Genomic DNA, 19,461 nt, shown 5'->3' on the forward strand with positions numbered 1-19,461 from the left:
CACACACACACACACACACACACACACACACACACACACACACACACACACACACACACACACAACAGTCACTTCCTAAGCGGAGATGTGATCATAATTCAGATGAAAGGATTGGTATCAGCTAAGGTTGGCATACCTAATAAAAACACTCAAACTGTATCAAAGCATATTTGGCAGAAATGAAGCTCCTTTTTTTTTTTTAAATTTTATAGATGTTTCGCAGTGATTATGCAATAAATCCATTTCTTCAAGAATCATAATCTGAGCCAAACTTTTAAATTAAAGTGGCAGAACTCGAAAGTGTTTGGCTTTTATATAACTCAGGTTATTATGATGAGATCGCTTTGGAGCTCAGTCCCAAATTCATCGTGCAGCATGACTGTGACAACAATAGGGCAGTCAGAACCAGAAAGAACAATCCTCGACAACAAGAAGAACATGGCTCCCACAGCAGATGGCATGAGCCCTGATCGCAAATTCATGGAGTCAGTATGGAATAAAATGAATAAACAGAGGCAATCAAGACAGAGGAAATATGGCAAGTTGCTCATTATTTTAAATAAAATAGCAAAACAGCTCAGTTGAACAGCTTTTATCTTAATCGAGAAGCCTCCTGTAGAAAAGTAACATTTTATAGAATTATTTCTGTGCTCAGAGCTCGTACGGACCTTCTGCACAGGTCCTTCCAGTGTTTGTTTCCTTATGGCGCATCTTAACATGCAATGCTAAAAAGCTGTATATTACTAACCCAGTCAGAATGTAATTGCAAGTGAAGGAAGCAACACTTGTTGTTCTCAGAGTTTGCCTGCTGCTGAATGGTAGATTTGGTATAATCCTCATGTTAAAACCCTGTCATCGCCTTACGTCCTCCTTCCCTGCTATCCTCAGCTGCAGTGATAGTAGTCACAGGATCAACATCACATTCCCCCTCAACACTTCGCTACAGTTTTTTCTCATTTTCCTGCTGCGTCTGAATGCATAATGAATTTAGACCACCTCTTTCCTGATCAGCATCCAGCTGCGTGTGTTTAACTGTATCATCTCTGTCTCACTCACTCTTGATTCAATCCTCTCTTTAAAGGCTACCCTAACCTGACTATCATGCTTTTCTATCTTACCGCAGCAGTATAGGAAATCCATTGCACTCTTTAATAGGGGGAACAGAAGATGTGTAGATCAGAGTCGAGCACATGTCTCGGGCCTGCCTCTCTTACCCTTATAATGAGGCTACTGGTAGGAAAACATAACAAGCCAGATAAGATTCATGCTGATCAGTGGGTGGATAAAGGCTTAGCTCACCTCAAAGTATCGGTTCATCGGTATGTGTGCAACTGAAGGACTGAGTGGATGGTTAAGGGTGCCTTTATTCTTTTGTAAATGTATATATAGCATCGCCAATTACTGCATACAGCATGAAAGATTAATTCAAAGATGTTTTTTTTTTTTCTGTTCTTCTACTTTTTTCTCTCTTTTAACTTGTGGAAGTTTACATCGCAGTTATATTTCCCAGTCAGCATTGCAAATGAGCACGAAGAGCAAAAAAACAGCACAAAAAATAAATATATAGCACTTGTATGTGCACAAGTGACACAATTTCTAACTAAATTTAATTAGTGTTTTTTAAACTTTACAAAATCATTATTTAGAGTGAGTCTTGTACATGCTTCACTTGCACCATAACCATACACAACACAACACATAAATCGATTGGCCAAAATATTTACAAAGGGCTGCTGATAAAATACTCAAGTAGTCACTGATAAAATACTGTCTATATATTATGTAGATGGCATGTGGGTCTCCTCACTAATTCCTAGTAGCGCTGCAGTGGTGGTGTTTCTACAGAGTCACATCTGAGAAAACATCTGAGAATAATTCAAATGAACAAATGAACGTTTATTTTCTGCTCAAATGTTAAAGCTATTAGCTGCATATTGTAAATACACAATCATAACATCTTTTAATAAGTTTCACTCAATTTTCCTAATTTTCCTTCCCAGCATCCCAAAGCAGCAATTTTGGCCTAGTGGCCAAACCGCATTACTATAACATCTGTATTCATCAAGTGATGCACACTGGCCCAAAAGCATTTATTCAGTCAATGGAAAAAGAGTCAATGCGAAACTCAGTGTTAGAAACTCTGCAAAAGGCCTCTTCTCATTATAAAAAAGGCTCACTCTAAGACATAAAAGATGCGCTGTTAACATCTGGTACTACATAGCAAGGTCTCTCTCAGAAGCTGTGTCGAAGCTGTTTTTTGACTGATTTTTTTATCTTATATCTATTTAAAGATAATCTTGCCCCGAGCTTTTGGAAGCACAAAACTGTGAAGTTTAGTAAGTTTGCTGCAAGCCACAGGTTGACACCCGTTTTCTGCTTTTCCATACATTTCTGTACACAACTACTGCAACTCAAAGAATACAAAGTCACAAGCAGCTCTTGTTTGCAGCCTACTCATGATGTACAATGAGTTGTTCACTTAGATGAAGAAAATTGTAACTTGAAGAATATGCATACCATCAGGAAAGTTGTGATAAGGATTTTTGCAAGCATAAATTATAGCACACATGGGAAAATTAGTGTGGATCCAGGCTTGCAGATCGTCTCAATCAACCCCTGAAAGTCCAAAAAGGAAAACCTGTAAAAGCTGGAACCTCAGCACGGTGCATGGTTATGCCACTGGAGGCACACACACATTTTTAAAATATATATCAGAAAGCTGTTTTCCTATAGACTTCTACAGGACCGGAAGTCTTTTTGCAGCCACGACTATAACCTTCTGATGGACTGAAACTTTTTAGGCACTTCCATATACTCTGATATTATTAAAATGTAATATAGCTACACATGTGAAACTGTTTCATTTATGTCACCTGCCTAAATTCATAGATTTCAGCATATTTCTTCTCTTTGTATGTCCCGTTTCTGTTTGTGTGCAACCCCTTGCTTGTTGTCCACCCCTCCTATAGTGATACGTCCATTTTACTGCATTAAAACAAGTCGAAAATTATTACAGTGACACCCTGAACTCTGATATTGCCCTACAACAATAAAACTGAGTTGACTTAATTTAAGTTATTTTGGGGGATTTTAAAATTCAATAAAAATAAATGCTAATTGTTATCAGCAAACCCATTCTTGTTCAACATAACACAAGGCAAGTTTTAAAGGGATATAGTATACTAGGAAATTTAATATAACAAAGTTGCTAAAACAGACAAAAAAAACAAGCAAAAGACAATTTAAAAAAAACATATAAAACATACATAAAACCTCAAAGAACAAAGAAAACTTTTGAATCTGATCTGTAGCAGGATTGATAAGGAGGAAGTGCACTTGTTAAATTTTGTATTTACATTTATTTAAAGTATCTATCTAGCTTGCTTTCCTAATCTTTTGAGACAGACGGCTCTCAAAGTTTAGGAGCATTAACGACGAAAACTGCATCCCCAGACGAAAAAACATTGGATGTCTGTGAAAAATATTGGCTGTCTTCCAGTTTGGCAGTAGAGGATCCAAGAGTACAAGGGCTAGATTTACTAACAGTCTGCGCCAGCACAAAACCCTCTTTTGGCATTAAAGAGCAACGACTGGGATTTACTGAAGAGGCACAGTGTCAGTTTTGCAACTGACAGGTGTGGATCGAGGTATTTTTGCAGCTGGAATTATTGCCTATATATTTCTAAGAGTTTCCCTCTCAGGGCTCAAACTGTTTTGGTTCTACAGAAAAAGTGTGAATGTGTAACTACAGCAGTGCATGGTGTGCTGGCTGACAAGGTTGGCAAGTGGTAGCATGTATAATGAGGAAAGTAATGGACCAAGACACCTGCCCTGTGCAACACCACAGGAAATGAGGGCAGTCTCTGTGGTATTATGTGCTCTACTAAATGAAGATGTGATAGTGGCCTGTCTCTACTCAGTATTCTAGTATCTGAGTTCTAACTCTTCTTCAAAAGAGGCTGTACTACAAGTGTTTTGACAGTGGATTTAAAAACTCAAATAAAAAATTCAGTTAGTGCATTTCACAATAATAATAACTGGATTAAGTTATGAGATTTAAAGTTTTCAAATAGTGTGAAACAGACGGGAAAGTTTGATCAAATTTGGAGGTTTTATGCAAGGTAAGACTGTATGGAAACCTTACGTCCATGGGGATGCACTCTTCTCCACGTGTCAAAAATGTTAACTTCCCATCTATCCTTCCTCTCCCCAACCACCACGACATAATCTGAACTGTTGATTTGTAAGACCGGTAATCGTCAATTGGAGTGATTTCAGTGAAAATGAAAAACATGTAACTTTTACTGCAGCTAGTATCAGCCCTGTCATTGTGACTGACTCATAGCTGTGGCAAAAGTGCTTTGTGGCAAAGTAAGTCTGACACCAACCAAATGATGAGAGCTGTTTCTTTTTTTCTTTTCTTTTTTTTTAAATTAGTACTTTCTGCCCACTGAATCTTGCAGGTCCCCCTGGGGTGACAAGCATTTCCCCAGATCCTTCTTAAATGAACAGAATCTGTCAACACATCACTACACATTAGAAAATCACACTGTGTCATGTTGATTTGGGGAATTTGGGGATTTTTGGTGGCAGCAGTGATTAGTTTGATTTCCCTCATGAATGCCACCCTAGCCTGCGATTATCCTGCTCTCACCCTGTATGAAAGCATAAGAGATGAAATCCTTCCTGTGATAAAAAAGAAGATGAAGTCAAGTACACTCTTCCTCCACATCATTTTGCAAGAAAACACAATAAATTTGATTTCCCTGCCCTTATGCTTTTATGATATTTAATTTGAATGACCTACTAAGCCAGTAAACGTGTGGATGCCTGCTAATATTGCTTGGCCTTATATTCAAGAAGAAATCTAGCCAAAGCTTTGCCTTCATGGCCTTATAAAGTGAATAATTCAATAGATGAAGCTGTGATCTTGCTATTTTGAAAAACACTAAAGTGAAGATAAAATTCAGTGGATATTGCACCTATTACTATTACATATAAAGCACACAGCAGTATGTATAGCACAAAGAGGGTACACAAAGATATGTATTTAATAGTACCTGCTTATATTTTATGTATAAATCAGGACTGCATAATTTCTGAATGTTTCCAAAGTTTCTACTTGACAGTTCAGAGAATTTAGCTGTGCAAGAACTGGCTCTTTCATGGCTAGAAGGAAACATTTAAGATATTGTTCCTTTGTTTCTGCTCTCGCCTCAGTTGTTTCCTTTTTTCTCCTTTCTTTTTTGCATGTCAAAATATGTGCTTATATCCTTTCCTAATTGTCTTTTGCTCTCAGCTTCATCTTCTTCTTCTTCTTCTTGCTTGTTTGCTTTTGCTAGCTGGAAGAAAGCACTGTATGAAGTATTTATGATGGCCTGGTTTACCTCCGTCATAAAACTGTGAGATGTCTGACCTTGGCTCAGAAAGGATAGTGAGATCCCTGGCCATTCTGGACTGAGCAAGCTTGAACTCAGGCAGCTAACATGCTGAGAATGGGCAGAGGTTTATATCTCTGCCCTTTAAATTGATGTGGCTGAATCAAGGGCAGAAAATACTGGGCAAATGGTAGAAGTGTCTGGAAACATGTCTGGTCACCAATTTGAATTTGGGTTGTGGGCTTTTATAAATTTTGATGTGTAGGTTTGGCTCCTGAAAAGTGGCATCGCAGAAAAGTTCGGCTGTGGCAGGTCTTTGTCATCAAAAACAGCAACAAAAAAGTCAAGAGGAGATACGTGAGCTGGCATGTTTGTTTCTAGTAGTGCTTTGTAAACTCGAGAAACACCACTTCTTCTTCTGTGTTTGCCCTTATATCATATTAAATGTTATTATTGTCCTTACATGAACAGCATGTGTTAACATTATCCACTCAGTGGAAACGGAAAAAACATACACAAACAAACCTGGACTCTCTCTGTAACGCTGCTCTTAAACAACACCTAACAGCACCATGGAGAAGTAGGTGATATTTTGTTGATCTGACTCCAAGGGCCAAGTTGGATGTCAAGTTTGCAACGGCAGCACCAACAGCTGCCCAGTCTAATTACTGTATGTAAATGACAACAGCACTGCCGTAGCCAGCCTCTCTGGTGCCGAATAATTAATTTCATATCTCCAGATCAAAAATGACTGTCCTGAGGTAATTGTATGCTCGTGCTGAATACAAAGGTAGCTCCACCCTCTGCAGGGGTTGCATTCAATTTGCTCACAGCAAGAAACTTATCATTGTCAAAAGAGCAAGCTCAGATTAGAAATACTCACACGCGGGCATGCTCGCTTGCAAGCGCAATTTACATACGCCTCATTTGCCAAGAGAAAAAGAACAAAGCTGAAAAGTGAATGTTTATTCAGTTATAAGAATGAAAACAGAGAGAACCACTATAACCCAATTTATGACCATTTGCATAACAATATCGTTCATATATGGACAGGTGACGGATTAAAGTAAACACCTGAACTGTAGACCCCTACAGAGAGGGGATCAGGTGGCTCTGTTATGCTGTGAGGGGCATAATGATGGCACTGTGTGTGATCACTTGCCCTCTTAGAGGGAACTATGGCAGTTCTAAGTGATTACCTTGGCGCTGTAGTGAAACATTTCAATCCAGATGGGAATGATCTCTTAAGGATGAAAATAATATGATCTGTAGGTCACAAGGGATCACCTATAAGAAACATCGAACTGAGATGTCCAACAGCACTCTCCACTGCCATCATCACCTAAATAAAAGCCAAATCCACACAGGAAGCGACAAGCAGCAACAGGCTGCCCAGGAGCCACAAAAAGTCAGTGACATACAGCGACTTCAGGTGACGGCAGGAGATATAACTTGTGGTGACACAAGGCGGGCAGGTCCTGAGCTTCTCAACCAGCAATTAAAAATAAAAATGAAGAAAACCACTGATTAGTAACTATGTAACTTAGGCAACCAGACCCTACAATATCTGCTAGTAACTGACAATCAGCTACAAAGTGATGGGCGATGAGTGTGGGTGCTTCTTAAGGGAATATCTTTGGAGAACCTGATAAAACAACAACTTACTAGTGGTCTTACTTATTTTAATAAAGATTACTAAACTTAGATATAGAATAATAGAATGTATGATATGTCAACTGTATAAATATTTATTGTCAGGTATTAGTTAACTGAAGTTTGGATTATACATTAGAAAAAGAAAGGTTAGCCCCAAAACACAACTGAAAGAGGAAGAGGTGTAAAGATGATAACAACAATTAGAACTGTGTGAAGTCTTCACCAGCTATACAAGGTTTTAATGGATAAATGCACACAGGGAGAAAAATGGAAGGCAGATTTTAAATATTTCCACTTATGAGTGTTTTGGCAGCAGTGAAAGTGCTTTAAATCTAACTGTGCCTCCCTTTTCAAGCAATACCAGTCTAAATGCATTCAATTGTGTTTTTATTGCTGGAGATTTCACTTTGTCTTCTCTTTTCAAGATATTCAAAAGATAAATTACATATGGTGCTTTAGACTCCACTCATGCTCTTGTTCTTAAAAGCTGCTATATACTTTTTGTCGCAGTGGTAATTACCCTTTTTTTCCCACAGGAACATGCAATTTCATTTCATAGTGAACACTAAAGGCTGGCTTTTTATGCCGGGCGTAATAGTGTTATGAAATGTTGATAAATCACATTGGAGATGCAACATTGATTTAGGATGGATGTTGATAGAAGGCGTGAAAAAGGTCACCGCTAAAGAGAAAAGAGACAACCCCGTGTACGCAGCGTGTTCTTGAGAAAAACGTGTGTGAAAATTGTCACAGTTGGAGGGAGAGTCCCAGAGTGAGGGCAGTGAGTGATGATGCTCTTCTCTGACATGTTAACTTCTGTTCCAGGAAGTTACTAACCACATTTTGTGCTTCATGTGATCAGCCCTAGCCTTTCCTTCCTGGAGATGACAGCGTATTCGTATTTTTATGTTTATTTTTTTCCAGTTGCGTGTTCAATATTTTTTCTGATGCTTTAAACAAGTGAAGAGGTTGGAGAGTTTTTATTCTCAAGGACGCTGTGACAGGATACATCCCTGGCTGATGAATTCACACCAGCTCTTGAGATGATAAAACTGTTGACCTTGTACCTTCTCTCCAATCACCAGGCCACCCTGCTGCCTGACACTTTGAGAATCACTCTGAAAACCTTGTGTACCCAGCTGCGTAGCCACCTGTGTAACCTTATAGACACTAACTGGTCATGGCAAAGCTGTCATGTCCTATGTAATCTTTTGCCTCTCATTCGTTATCTTCTTAGTGGGATGCCTTTTTTAACAGTGAGCCACTTAAAGGCCACGCTTTATAGTGTCAGAGCATCTGAGAATATGCTTTGCAGGGTGGCTAAACCTTCGATGCGGTTTCAAATGCACATTTTTTAACACAGGATTATTGGAAAAACATCAGCAAGTGCTCATAATACATTTATTCTTCTATTATAACGTATAGCGATAATGGGAAATTTTTCTCTAAGGCCCTGCAGATCTAGTTCAGGTTCAAATGATTAATTGCTCTGAGCTTAACAGTTTAAATGCAGTTCTACTGTGTTACATTGTGGGTTTTATTTTTGTGCTTTTGACTATTGTTCTTACTTGCGGTAATAACATTGTGCCTCCTAATTCCAAGGGAGTCCCACAAGAGCTCCCACTCAGTATTAGAATTTCTCTTTTCCCAGCGCTGGAAATAAAATTAAAGTTTTAAACAAACCCAGAGATTAACCTAACTTGTGTGGACAAGGAAACAAAGGCAAGCAGAAAAATGTATACACATATTTATTATTGTATTTAACGTGGTAGATAATAGCCAGACTTAACAAGCTAACTCTTAGCTCCTTGCCAGTTCTCACATCTTACTTTTCATAACCCACACAAATTATGGGCATGCTTTACTAATCTGGAATTGTCCTTTAAATTTTAAGCGTGATCCCAAGCCTGCAATTATCACTTGTGCTTGACTGGCTTAAAGGGTGACTCAGCTAATCAAAACTGTGGCCTGCCTCTTCCCGTCCTGTAATCCTGTATTCTCGGCCATACATCACAGCTCTACAGCTCAGTTGAGCTCCAGTCCTGGTATAAAGGTCAGTAGCTCCAGGCTGTCCATCTGTCTGCTGCATCTCTCTCTTTTTCTCTGCTTCTTGAATGCCTAAATAAGAAAGGTTAGTAGACTCGGCTGCTCTTGCTTGAAAGGTCATGTGGGGGAGCAGACAGGAAGCACCCAGGATACTCTTATATTCGTATCAGTGTTATTTGTCCAGTCATTTGCTTGGGCAAGAAGCGGCTGAATTGGTCCATGCATTTTTCTATAATGCCTTTCATGTTTAGGCACTAAAAGTAAAGTGGGAGCTGTGTGGGGGCTATAGCATTAGTTCCTCCTGTCACTGAAGTTACAGCAGCTTCGTGTGTGCATGCAGGGTTCTTTTGATGCTGCAGAATGAATTAAGAGCCAATCAGAGCCCACCTTTATGGTAATTTGTGATGGATAAGAATCTACAGCTAAAGTGTCTGAAACTTTAGCACAGTATAGTAAATGATCTAATTCGAGCTAAATAAAGCAGAGCTAATTTCATAATGTCATTACTTTATAATGTCATGTAGATGAGAGGATTGTTGACCTGTCTTAGCCTTAGCATGTCAGTCAAGGTGGAGGGCAATTAAAATGACCCCATTCGCCGTGACAGATAGAGCACAATTGAGCAACAGAAAAGAGGTAGGATCAAGATAAACTTTAAAGACTAGGGAGCAGCAGGAGACAGAGAGAATATGAAAATGAGAGACAAAGCAAGTGGAAATGCCACCCTTCAGGGATCAACTAGAGGAAAAAACGTGACAGAGAGGGTGGAGGGAATTGAGTGGAATGGATGTGAACTGGAAAAGACAGAGCAAGAAACTGAAAGTAGGAGAAAGAGTGGAGTTGAAGTGAGGAAAGGGCCTAAATTTAGACATGGAAATCAGGAGAGAACAGCTGCCTCCTTCCCTCAGGAGATACATTTAAATCAGGTCTGGCTGGCCAGAGGGGAGAATGAAAGAACCTACTCCACTGGCCAATTAGGCGCAAAGAACACTACGCTGTTCTAATATAACCATCATTGTGGCCCCTTTGGCCCTTTCAGTCCCAATGGAAGTGTAGCACCAGACACTGACGCAAAGCATAGACAGAGGGATCCCCGGACTATTGTAGATCTGTGTAGGAGAGGAAAGGAAAGAAGAGAAGAGACGAAATGTAAAAGCTAATAGTTTAGTGTGTCTAGCCAAAGTAAACCTATGGCATAAATATCTTTACATCGGCCTGATAGACCAGTGTGCCTCTGCTACCAGTCAGTCACTGACCAAATAGCTTTACACATATCTAATTCTGAAAAGGAACTGCAAACCAACTTATGCTGAAAATGTTATGGTATGTGACAGGCTTTACGTCATTCCATGTTGACCTGCAGCAGGCTGACGTTTCCCTCTCACACAATGCTGCACTTCGTAGCAGAAAACTACAGCTCTTATTTTGTTTCGTATCAATACGCTATGCAAACACCCATATCAGTTTAAACTGCATACAGATTTGAATAAAGCTACATTCAAAACAAAATAAAATGAGGTGTGTTACACAACATATCTACAACATAGTGCTAACGCAATGCCGAGTAATTAGCCAGGGTATCCATCTGTTTCCTTGTTGAAGTAGCTGTTGTTAAAAAATAGTTTTATCAAATTCCAACAGGATCAGCTCAGTCAGTACGAGGCAAAGCTGCAAACTAGCATTTTAAAGGTGTGATAAGAGAGCGATGTGGGCATTCAAATGTATTAGATGAAGAGTCACACTGGATCATGGGGTGTTATATTTTGAGATGTGATTGAGCGGGCGTAAGTTAGCCATGTGCACTGGTGTAAACGTTTTTAAATGTGTGATTTTACAAACGGATAAATGTTTGAATTTAAAGAAAACAAGTGATTTTCACATATCGATCAGATTCCGCTGGTAAGACTTAAAAATTTGGAGCCCAAAACCAGTGAAGAAAGTTTGATCTTTTTGAATCGTAGTCAAAATGTATTAGAATCATAGCACAGTGACTATGTATCTTTTTACACACACACACACACATTTATATATACATATATATATAGTTGATCATTTTCTGATATTACAATCTGATGCTGTGATACTTTTGCATTTGGTTACTCCGTAAGTCTTTAGTGAAAATCTGAATGAGCGAGCCACATTTTGGAAACGCTCATTTTCCCCCAAGACATACGTGGCATTTTGCCATACTCATTAAATCACTCAATTCTTCCTTGTTTGTCATAAGCAGATAATTTGGAAAACAAACTCGTCTATTATATTTTAAGATATAAGTGAAGAGTTGGCAACACAACAAGCAAGTGGCTCCCCAGACACATCTGCTGCGGTAATGAACTAAAATTATATTTTGCAAAATCTCACTCACAAAACATCATTGGTACCATCGGGTATGGCGGTTAACCATTAACTTCTCTTTGTGGCCACCACAAAGGAAACAAAATGTATCACACTGGGCCGCATGTCGCTCCAGTGCGTGAGCGAAAAAAATGAGAAAAAGTAAGTGATTTAAAGAGAAGGAGTAATAAAGAGAGTGAGGGCAGGCGCAGCAGAACGGTAAATCGCTGGCAGATCATGCCTCATGCAAAACTTTCATGAATAAAACATATTCCTAGCCTCCCATAGCTCACATCCATTTTTCCTTCGTTTCCCTCCTCTTCCCGCTCTATCTCTCACACGCATGATTAACCTCGGGAGGCCTTAATCAACACTGGAAATGACCCGTGCTCCATGACTTACCTGTCGCTTCCTCTCTTTCTCTCCTTCACCTCACCTTCTCCTGTCTCCGCACATCCTTCGGCGTGGGTTTCCCCTGCCTCGTCTGCTCGCCCAGAAGACAAAACACCGTCTGCGGGTTTGTTTATGCTACCTGTGCAATAATTAACTTGTGTAAGAAAACTCAATTAGCAGCGTTCAGTGGATATCGTGGCGTTTAAAATCTCACAAATTTGAAATATTTTTTTCGCCTTATATATGTTTTTCTTTTCTTCTCTGTTTCCTAATCCTTGCCTGGGGAGGAATGGCGGTTTAAGACGTGAGAGTTAGCTGGGGATGAATAATCTTTCTTACCTAAGCCTTCATTCACACAGTCTTTAAAATCTGTCCTCCGGGGATGGGGACAGGGATAGAGTTATGGTTATTATTATTTACTTGCTTACTTGCTCCCTCAGCCTTCACACTAAAGCGTACCCAAACACGCATGTAGACCCACACGAGCAACAGTGTGAGCTGTCCAGAGTTCTGAAAACTGGCAGGCGGCTATTGATGAACTGGCTCCAGAAGTGACCTGTCCGTGGTCCTGAAAACTCCCTCTATTCAGCTTAGAGGTCACCCAGAATGATATCACTCAGTTGAGCTCTGCGATTCTCTCTTTGGATGCAGGCTTAACACAAATTAACATCCATGCATGCACACGAGTCCACAGAGAACAGTTTTTAATTGGTCTTCCCTGTGTAGCTAAGGTTTCAGGGTTGGTACCGCGGGCTAAATGCCTCCTGTGTGTTCAATGTTAGGGTCCAATTTAGCACACAGTAGTGACTGGCCAGTCTGCCTGAACATTTGCTTTGTAATTAGGCTGTTAAGCTTCTTCTTCTTTTTTTCAAACACACGAGACATTTTTGTTCTTCCCTTTTCTTCCCTAGTGAAGAGCTGATTTACTCCTCCAGTGATATTAAAGTATTTTACTTATTTTTACAAGCATCCTTATCAAACAGCTGGATAAAAATCGAATTCCCCAGTTTACCTGCAGAGCTTCTTATTTTATATCACCGTCCTTGTGCTGAATTGAAATTCATCAAGAGAATTTAATTACCAAAGCACCCGTACAAGTTGAGCAATCGCAAATGTGCCATCTGTCTGACTCTGTCTGCCCCAGCAGCTTTCTCTGTCCCCCACCTGATGCATCCACATCTCCTCTTACACGTTTCTCGTTTGTGTCGTTTTGCAGGGATAAGCGGACAGTATCCTCTGGTTCAGAACGTGACTGTGACAGAGGGTGGGATAGCGAACCTAACCTGCCGTGTGGAGTTTAATGACAACACCTCCCTCCAGTGGTCAAACCCAGCACAGCAGACCCTCTTTTTTGGGGACAAGAAGGGTGAGTTGGAGATGAAGCAGACAACAGCCACCACATGACAGATCTGGTCTTTAAAAGTATATGTTGGGTTTGCAGAGGAATGCATAAAACGGGATTGAATCCTTTTTTTTTTTTTTTGGGTTGGAGATTGACCTAAAAAAAACAAAAAATCGTACTTTTTCTGTGTGTCTGTCTCTGCTGTGTCTCAGCATCTGTCCCACATTTCTCGAGTTTGTGTTTTCATGTCTGTGCAGCACGTTCTTTCACAGTAAGGAGAAACAGATACACTTGTGTCCCAGCTGCTTTTCATGATGTTTTTTGCAAAGCTTCCCTCTGTGGATGTATAGTATGCCGTTGTTATTACTCTTTTACTTTGTTACTGTTCATCCTTACACACATAGATAGACACACATCGCTACAAAGAAGCCGTCAGTGGTGAGAGTAGATGTGACCAGCTCTATTTTGAACAGTATAACCAGTGCTGATTACCACCTGCCATTTGCAGTTTAAGGGCTTTAGCTTCTCTGTCAGTTTGTGTGCAGTTGGTTTTGCTTCACTGTAACGGTTGTCTGTGGTGAATGATTGGAAAGTATAACTGAATAAGGTAAGTGGGGGTGTAAAAACAGGCTAGTGCATTTTTCATCCATCTTATCTGGCATTTCAAGCACAAGCATGATCAGTGCAAACCTTCGATCAGATTAACCACCGCCAATAAAAAAATGATGTGGTGGATCAAATCCGTTTTTATTTTCTATAACCCCTCGATCTAAATTTAAAACGGTGCTTAAAAGGTTTAAATTGATGTTCTGGTCAAGTTGGAAGATCATCCCACACGTTCTGTTGGTGCTTAGCTCGTACCAGCATTAGCGTCTGCAGCACACAGTATATTAGGAGTGATGCAATATTGTTGGCTCGTGTATAAGTGAGAGCAATAAAGTTGTTGCTGATATTCAAAGACTCATTTTCACATTTTGTGCTATAGCCTTCATCAGCAGAGCATACCTTGCTGGAGTATCCAGTTAGCTATTTAGTGGTACATTTTTCCCCAGGTATTACAATGGGTGCTCGGACCCAAATGACTGTCGTATAACGCAGAAGCGAACAAAAACACTTTGAAGCTACAGTGAAATTTCATAGCACATAAAAGCGTCAGCAATGAAAGCCACATCTTTGTGAGAAGTGCCTAAAGAGTGACAAGCAAAAAGTACAGACTTCACTTAAAGTGCGTGGGCGAGGGGCGTGTTTAAATCCAGTTTAATGATTTAAAAATGTTGAATAGGAGAGATTTCACACTTTTTTTATAATAAGAGGTGTTTATACCCTCTTAATCAAACTCATCCTTCAAATGTATGGGTTTGTAAACATTTTGCAACTGTGAGGATATGCTGCAGCGTACAAACAGAGGAGAGAATATTTAGCGTTTTGTTATATAGGACTTTAACAATCTCATCAACACATCCCACTTTCAGGGAGAAAACAGCCTGGGAGTGATGTGTCTGCAGAGAAGAATCGAAGCTCTGTATGAATAACAGTTTATATACCAGAGAGCTGCATATTTCCCACACAGACATTTCTCCATTAAACAAATGCAAGCCCTTGTTATTGTTCACACATTCACTGACGCACGCAAACACAATATCCTGCGTGAATACACAAACTCTAGGTGTGGCAGGAAACTGCCATTGTTTTAATGGCTAATAAGTACAGAGGGTTTATTCCTGACCTTTTACACCATCTTCAGTAGTGTCCCCATAAAGAGGATTCATGGGCCTTATTTAGTTGGTTCATGCCTGCTGGAGTGATTGTGCCCTGCGCATCTCTCAGCTGTATTATTTGAGTGTCATAGAGTATGAATCACACTCTCTTGTAAGTGTCTGGATTAAGCACATATGGGATTTACACAGTCTTTTTCCATTATCCCGCTGCCCACTGGGCTTCCTTGTCCGTTTGGGTGTTCATGCACTGTACGCGTGTGTGTTTTCTGTGTTGTTGTTTGTATGTATTTTTGCATAGGGTAACTGAATGCATGCATGGGGCAAAGCATTTCAATTTTCCGTCATTCACGTTTTCACTTACCTGCCTTTTTTCAGAAAGAGCAGCGGTAAAAAGCTGCATTGAACATCAAATTCAACAGGTGATGTTCCTCGCAGGTTATTCCATATCACACCAGGGGTCGGGCTTGGGGGTCTATTTCATGGCATTTCCAATGCAAGGCTCTAAGATTGGAAATGAAAAACCAGCCAAGGACTTTCTTATTATCAGAAAAGCAGGGGGATACTACTAAGGCTCCAGAGCTGTGTTGCTGTTTTGGTTTGGGTCTGTATTTGTGTATGTGTGTGTATGTGTGCTTTGGGAGTTGTCTTGCTGAACGTGGCAAATTCAGATGCACATGCTGATGGGAGCACAGAGATGGTGAGTGTTTCCAAAGTGCCACTGGCAGTGTGTGAAAGGAAAGATGTCTCAGCTGCAAACGCCTTTGAGCACAGTAGGTTTCAGATTAATTTTCCTTGCTGCCTGTTGGGAAGAAGAAGATGGGGATTAGGGCAAGCACACAGTTGCTCAAAAATACAACCCCAACTCTGCAACTTTTTGCATACTTTGCTATGTCACAGTGGTTGAAAAAACTATTTTTCCCTCCGTCTCTTAATGTACAAGATATTTTCCATGCAGTTTAGCATCTACCTTGTTTGAACCTGCAGGTTTACTCTGTGTAAACGCAATTCTTCTTTAAATGTTAAAGGTCTATTTCAAAGTCAGCTACCGTAAATATCATTGTGATGAATTGTGGTTTTCTCTCCACTCTCCACCGAAGGAATCATTTCAGATTTCCGTATTGATGCGCGTCTGCGCAGCAGGCTGGTGACTTTGCACCGCACCTGCATGACCACATGTCGAATCACAAAAAAACGTCACTTGCATCCGGGGTTAAACCCAGCCACAGAGCATTAGCATAAACATATTGCTTTTGGAAAGACAAATGCAGCAACTGACTCCATCGTAGTCTTTTGAGTGGTGCCGGTTTCTCGGCTGTTGTTGTTTAATGTCAGCGCTGAGATTCACCTCTAAGACATTTAGTCAGATGAAAGAGACTCCTCTTGTCTCCCATCCTCTCAAAGGTGCTGGCTGTGAAGAGTTGTTTGAATTTCAAATAAGTCATTGTCCCGAATGTAGCCAATTTTGTCCTTTCCATCACTTACCACTAAGGGACTTAAGCTGTGCTTTGACAGTGAGAGAGATGAGCGCTGGGCAAGAGGGATTCTCTCTTTTATAAGATTCAAAAGAGGCTAATATCTCCTTACAAATTGCTCTTTTGGTTGACTTGATAATAGCTTTATTTCCTGGATGGAGAAATTCTGCAATGGCCCATAATTACAAAATATTCGTTATTCCCATACTAGGAAGAGCCTATGTATAATTACTTTCCAGGCTAAATTTGCAAGCCTATTTAGTGGACTCATCATGTGTGAGCGCTCGCTATGGTATGACATTTAAATCACTTACTCAACATGGTTGCTATAATTCGCTAACCCTTTTACATACCATTTCTTTCTTTCTTTTTTGAACACCCACATGTGGGTTTTCATTTTCAACCTACTTCCTTGATTCTTTTCCCTTCTCTTTAATTATCTGTCCACCCCTACCTTCCAGACTATGGCAGGATCATGGTTTACCTGTCTTTACATGCATCATAAAGCGTTTCCCTGCAGCACAAACTTGGCAGAGCTGAATACATTATAGTTCTGTTCAAAATGATACTAAAGCGGCAGGCCTTTGTACTGGGAGCTCTGTGGCTAGAAAAGATGCTGCACACATTTCTCCAGTAATGTAATTAGTGGTCTGATATTTGGGTTTAGGTCATGTTGTCTTTGGACAACCTCCAGGAAAAAATAGTGACATGCCTTGCTGTGTGGTGGTGTAGTATTTCTTCAGGGTCAGAAATAGTACGCTTTATTCTGGAACTGACATCATTTATATTTGCTCGTTTAGTTCCTGAAATAGTTTCCCAGCTAGATAAGCGTGCACAAGTACAGGGAAACTATCGTGTTGCACTATGAGAAGATTTTTATTTTAATTTTTTTGCCATTTTCACCTTCACTGAGTAGATGTGGCAGAGGCAGGAAATGTGAGGAAAGCGAGCAGATTGACATGCAGTAAAGGTCTGAGTTCAGCGTGAATCAAACCAGGGACTCTTAAAGATCCTTAAAGATATTTGCACCCATGTGGCATTTACTCTGAACACTCAGCCATTGAGTTGGTCTGTTTACAGTAGAAAAAGATAAAAATGGATTTTACAATAATAGTTCTCAGAAAAAAGATCTAAAAGAAACATCTTTTAGATAAAAATACCATTGAATGCCGTTCTTTTCATGTAAATGCTACAGATTCAGCAAATCCTCATGAGTGCTGTTCTGTATATGTATTTGTTATGAATATATAGGCACTGAAATTAGTTTGACATCTTTCCAGCTAAATGCTTTATTAATGCTTAGATTTTGAGAGATTAATGCAAATTTTAAAGCATTTTTCATGCTCTTCAGTTACTATGGTCTTGCCTCATGCTGCTTAAAAGGCAAACTGACCATTAAGAGGTCACGCTGTCTTTGTAACTTCTAACGCAATGTGAACTCGGGGAGCTACCTGAGTCCCGCGCATATGCGCTGGCATATTAGAAGAACAGTCAAATTAAAAACTGCATTCTAAAAATGGGCAAAATTTTCAGATCTGTTTGCCGCAGAGGTTATTTTTTAGCATTTTTTTATGTAACTATGAGCAATACTTTGTTAATGGTTCTTGAAAAATGACCAAGTGCTGAGTGCACCTGTGGTGGACAACTCTGTCTATGCTGCGCTATTTGCAGATTGATTGAATCTGTTTAAACATTAAGATTAGTGTTATGGGTGAACAGCTAAGGGCCAACTGCTCATTTTTAGGCCCCCAAACTGCTGAATATGAAACTATTCAGGTCCTAAGATATCAAATATTCAGCTGTCTGAATCAATTTGCTGGCTGTTTGTGGTTGTGTGAGCGTGTGTATCTGTGCTTGTAAGCCCATATATACGTGTGTGCATGTGGAATGTCAAGCCTTCCACCTCCCCGGTATGCAACCATGAAAGCTTTGATGCATTCAGAGTATCTGTGCCTGAGCAATTTAGGGGGATAGGCTTTTAAAAGTTTTCCAAAGTAAATAACAAAATAAGAAATGCCTGACAGACTTTTTATTAAACAGATAGCAGAACTTTCTCTCAAAAGTTAATCTTAGCTAGAAAGTTTAACTTTTGAGACAGCTGTCTTTTTTCCCCCTGGTGGAGTACCTCTATGAAACATCCTTTCATATCGGGCTGAAGATTGGTACGGTGTTCTCTCTGATAGAAAAAAAACTTGACTGTAAATCTCCAAAGATCCCTAACAAGTCCCCTTTCTCCAAGACAAGGACCATAAAACATGAGAGGAAGAAAAAGAAGGAAAAGGAGATGGAATGTAGGCCTTGGTGGGATAAAGGAGACGAATTAAGGAGGCATTTTATGAGAGCTTTCAGATGCAGTTATCACCTGTGAAAGAAACAGGCAAACTTTTTCTCTGACCTTGAGCATTCTGCGTCTTCTCTCTTTGTCATTTCACTTTGCGCATGTCTGTGTTTGAATGTAACATTCAGCGTTTGATTTGAAAAAAAGGGGGGGAAAAAACCCTGCTTTTGTTTGCAGTGCACTTAGACGTGCATGCAGGTATTGTAATTAAAAGTTCTGTATAGTTGTCACTGTGGATTGGAGAAACTGGTGTCAGACAAATGTCATTTCTGCTCGTTCTGATGTAAAACAGGCTGAGGTGAGAAAGACAGTGCACTGTCAAATGAGGCAACAGATCCAGTTATTACTGTCTTTATTAGTAGAGCCACTTATCATTCACAGTGTGTAGAGAAGGATACTGGAGGCAAATGGGAATAATTACCTCACACTTATAGTGTCAGGCTTATTCTTTCTGTCTTTAAGGAGAAAGTTCTGGAGTGCAGAATTGGGAATAGAAAATAATTTCTCTCTCTCTCGTTTCTTTTTTAGAAAAAGAAATCCATTTTTTAAACTGCAGCCTAAAATTAAGAGTTGTTTGCAGGGAACCTTTAACACTATAAAAACAAGGATACAACACTGCAGACCTTTTCCACTTTCTTTTAAATGCTTTGCAAAGTCATTTTGAAGGATAGCTGTAAAAATATGTAGCACCTTATAGACACCCCGCTCTCGAGCTGCTGGGGAAAATGTATTCCTCTGCAAAATACAGTAGAGTTTATGGGCAAGAGCTGTCTCCTCGCTGACC

The 19,461-nt window shown here is 39.9% G+C and overlaps 1 protein-coding gene across 3 annotated transcripts in view; it reads left to right on the plus strand.

The window, feature by feature from the left end:
- The window catches only part of LOC102303956 (cell adhesion molecule 2), a 215,733-nt gene that overhangs the window by 147,676 nt on the left and 48,596 nt on the right, over positions 1-19,461 (plus strand). For all 3 annotated transcript variants that reach the window (XM_014329525.2, XM_014329526.2, XM_014329528.2), the window contains one exon: positions 13,024-13,173. In XM_014329525.2, the coding sequence (XP_014185011.1) occupies positions 13,024-13,173 (150 nt within the window). The remainder of the gene's footprint in view (positions 1-13,023; positions 13,174-19,461) is intronic.

The sequence above is a fragment of the Haplochromis burtoni genome, unplaced genomic scaffold (assembly GCF_018398535.1).
Source record: "Haplochromis burtoni strain Fernald_Lab_line unplaced genomic scaffold, NCSU_Asbu1 Contig_570, whole genome shotgun sequence".
NCBI classification, from domain to species: domain Eukaryota; kingdom Metazoa; phylum Chordata; class Actinopteri; order Cichliformes; family Cichlidae; genus Haplochromis; species Haplochromis burtoni.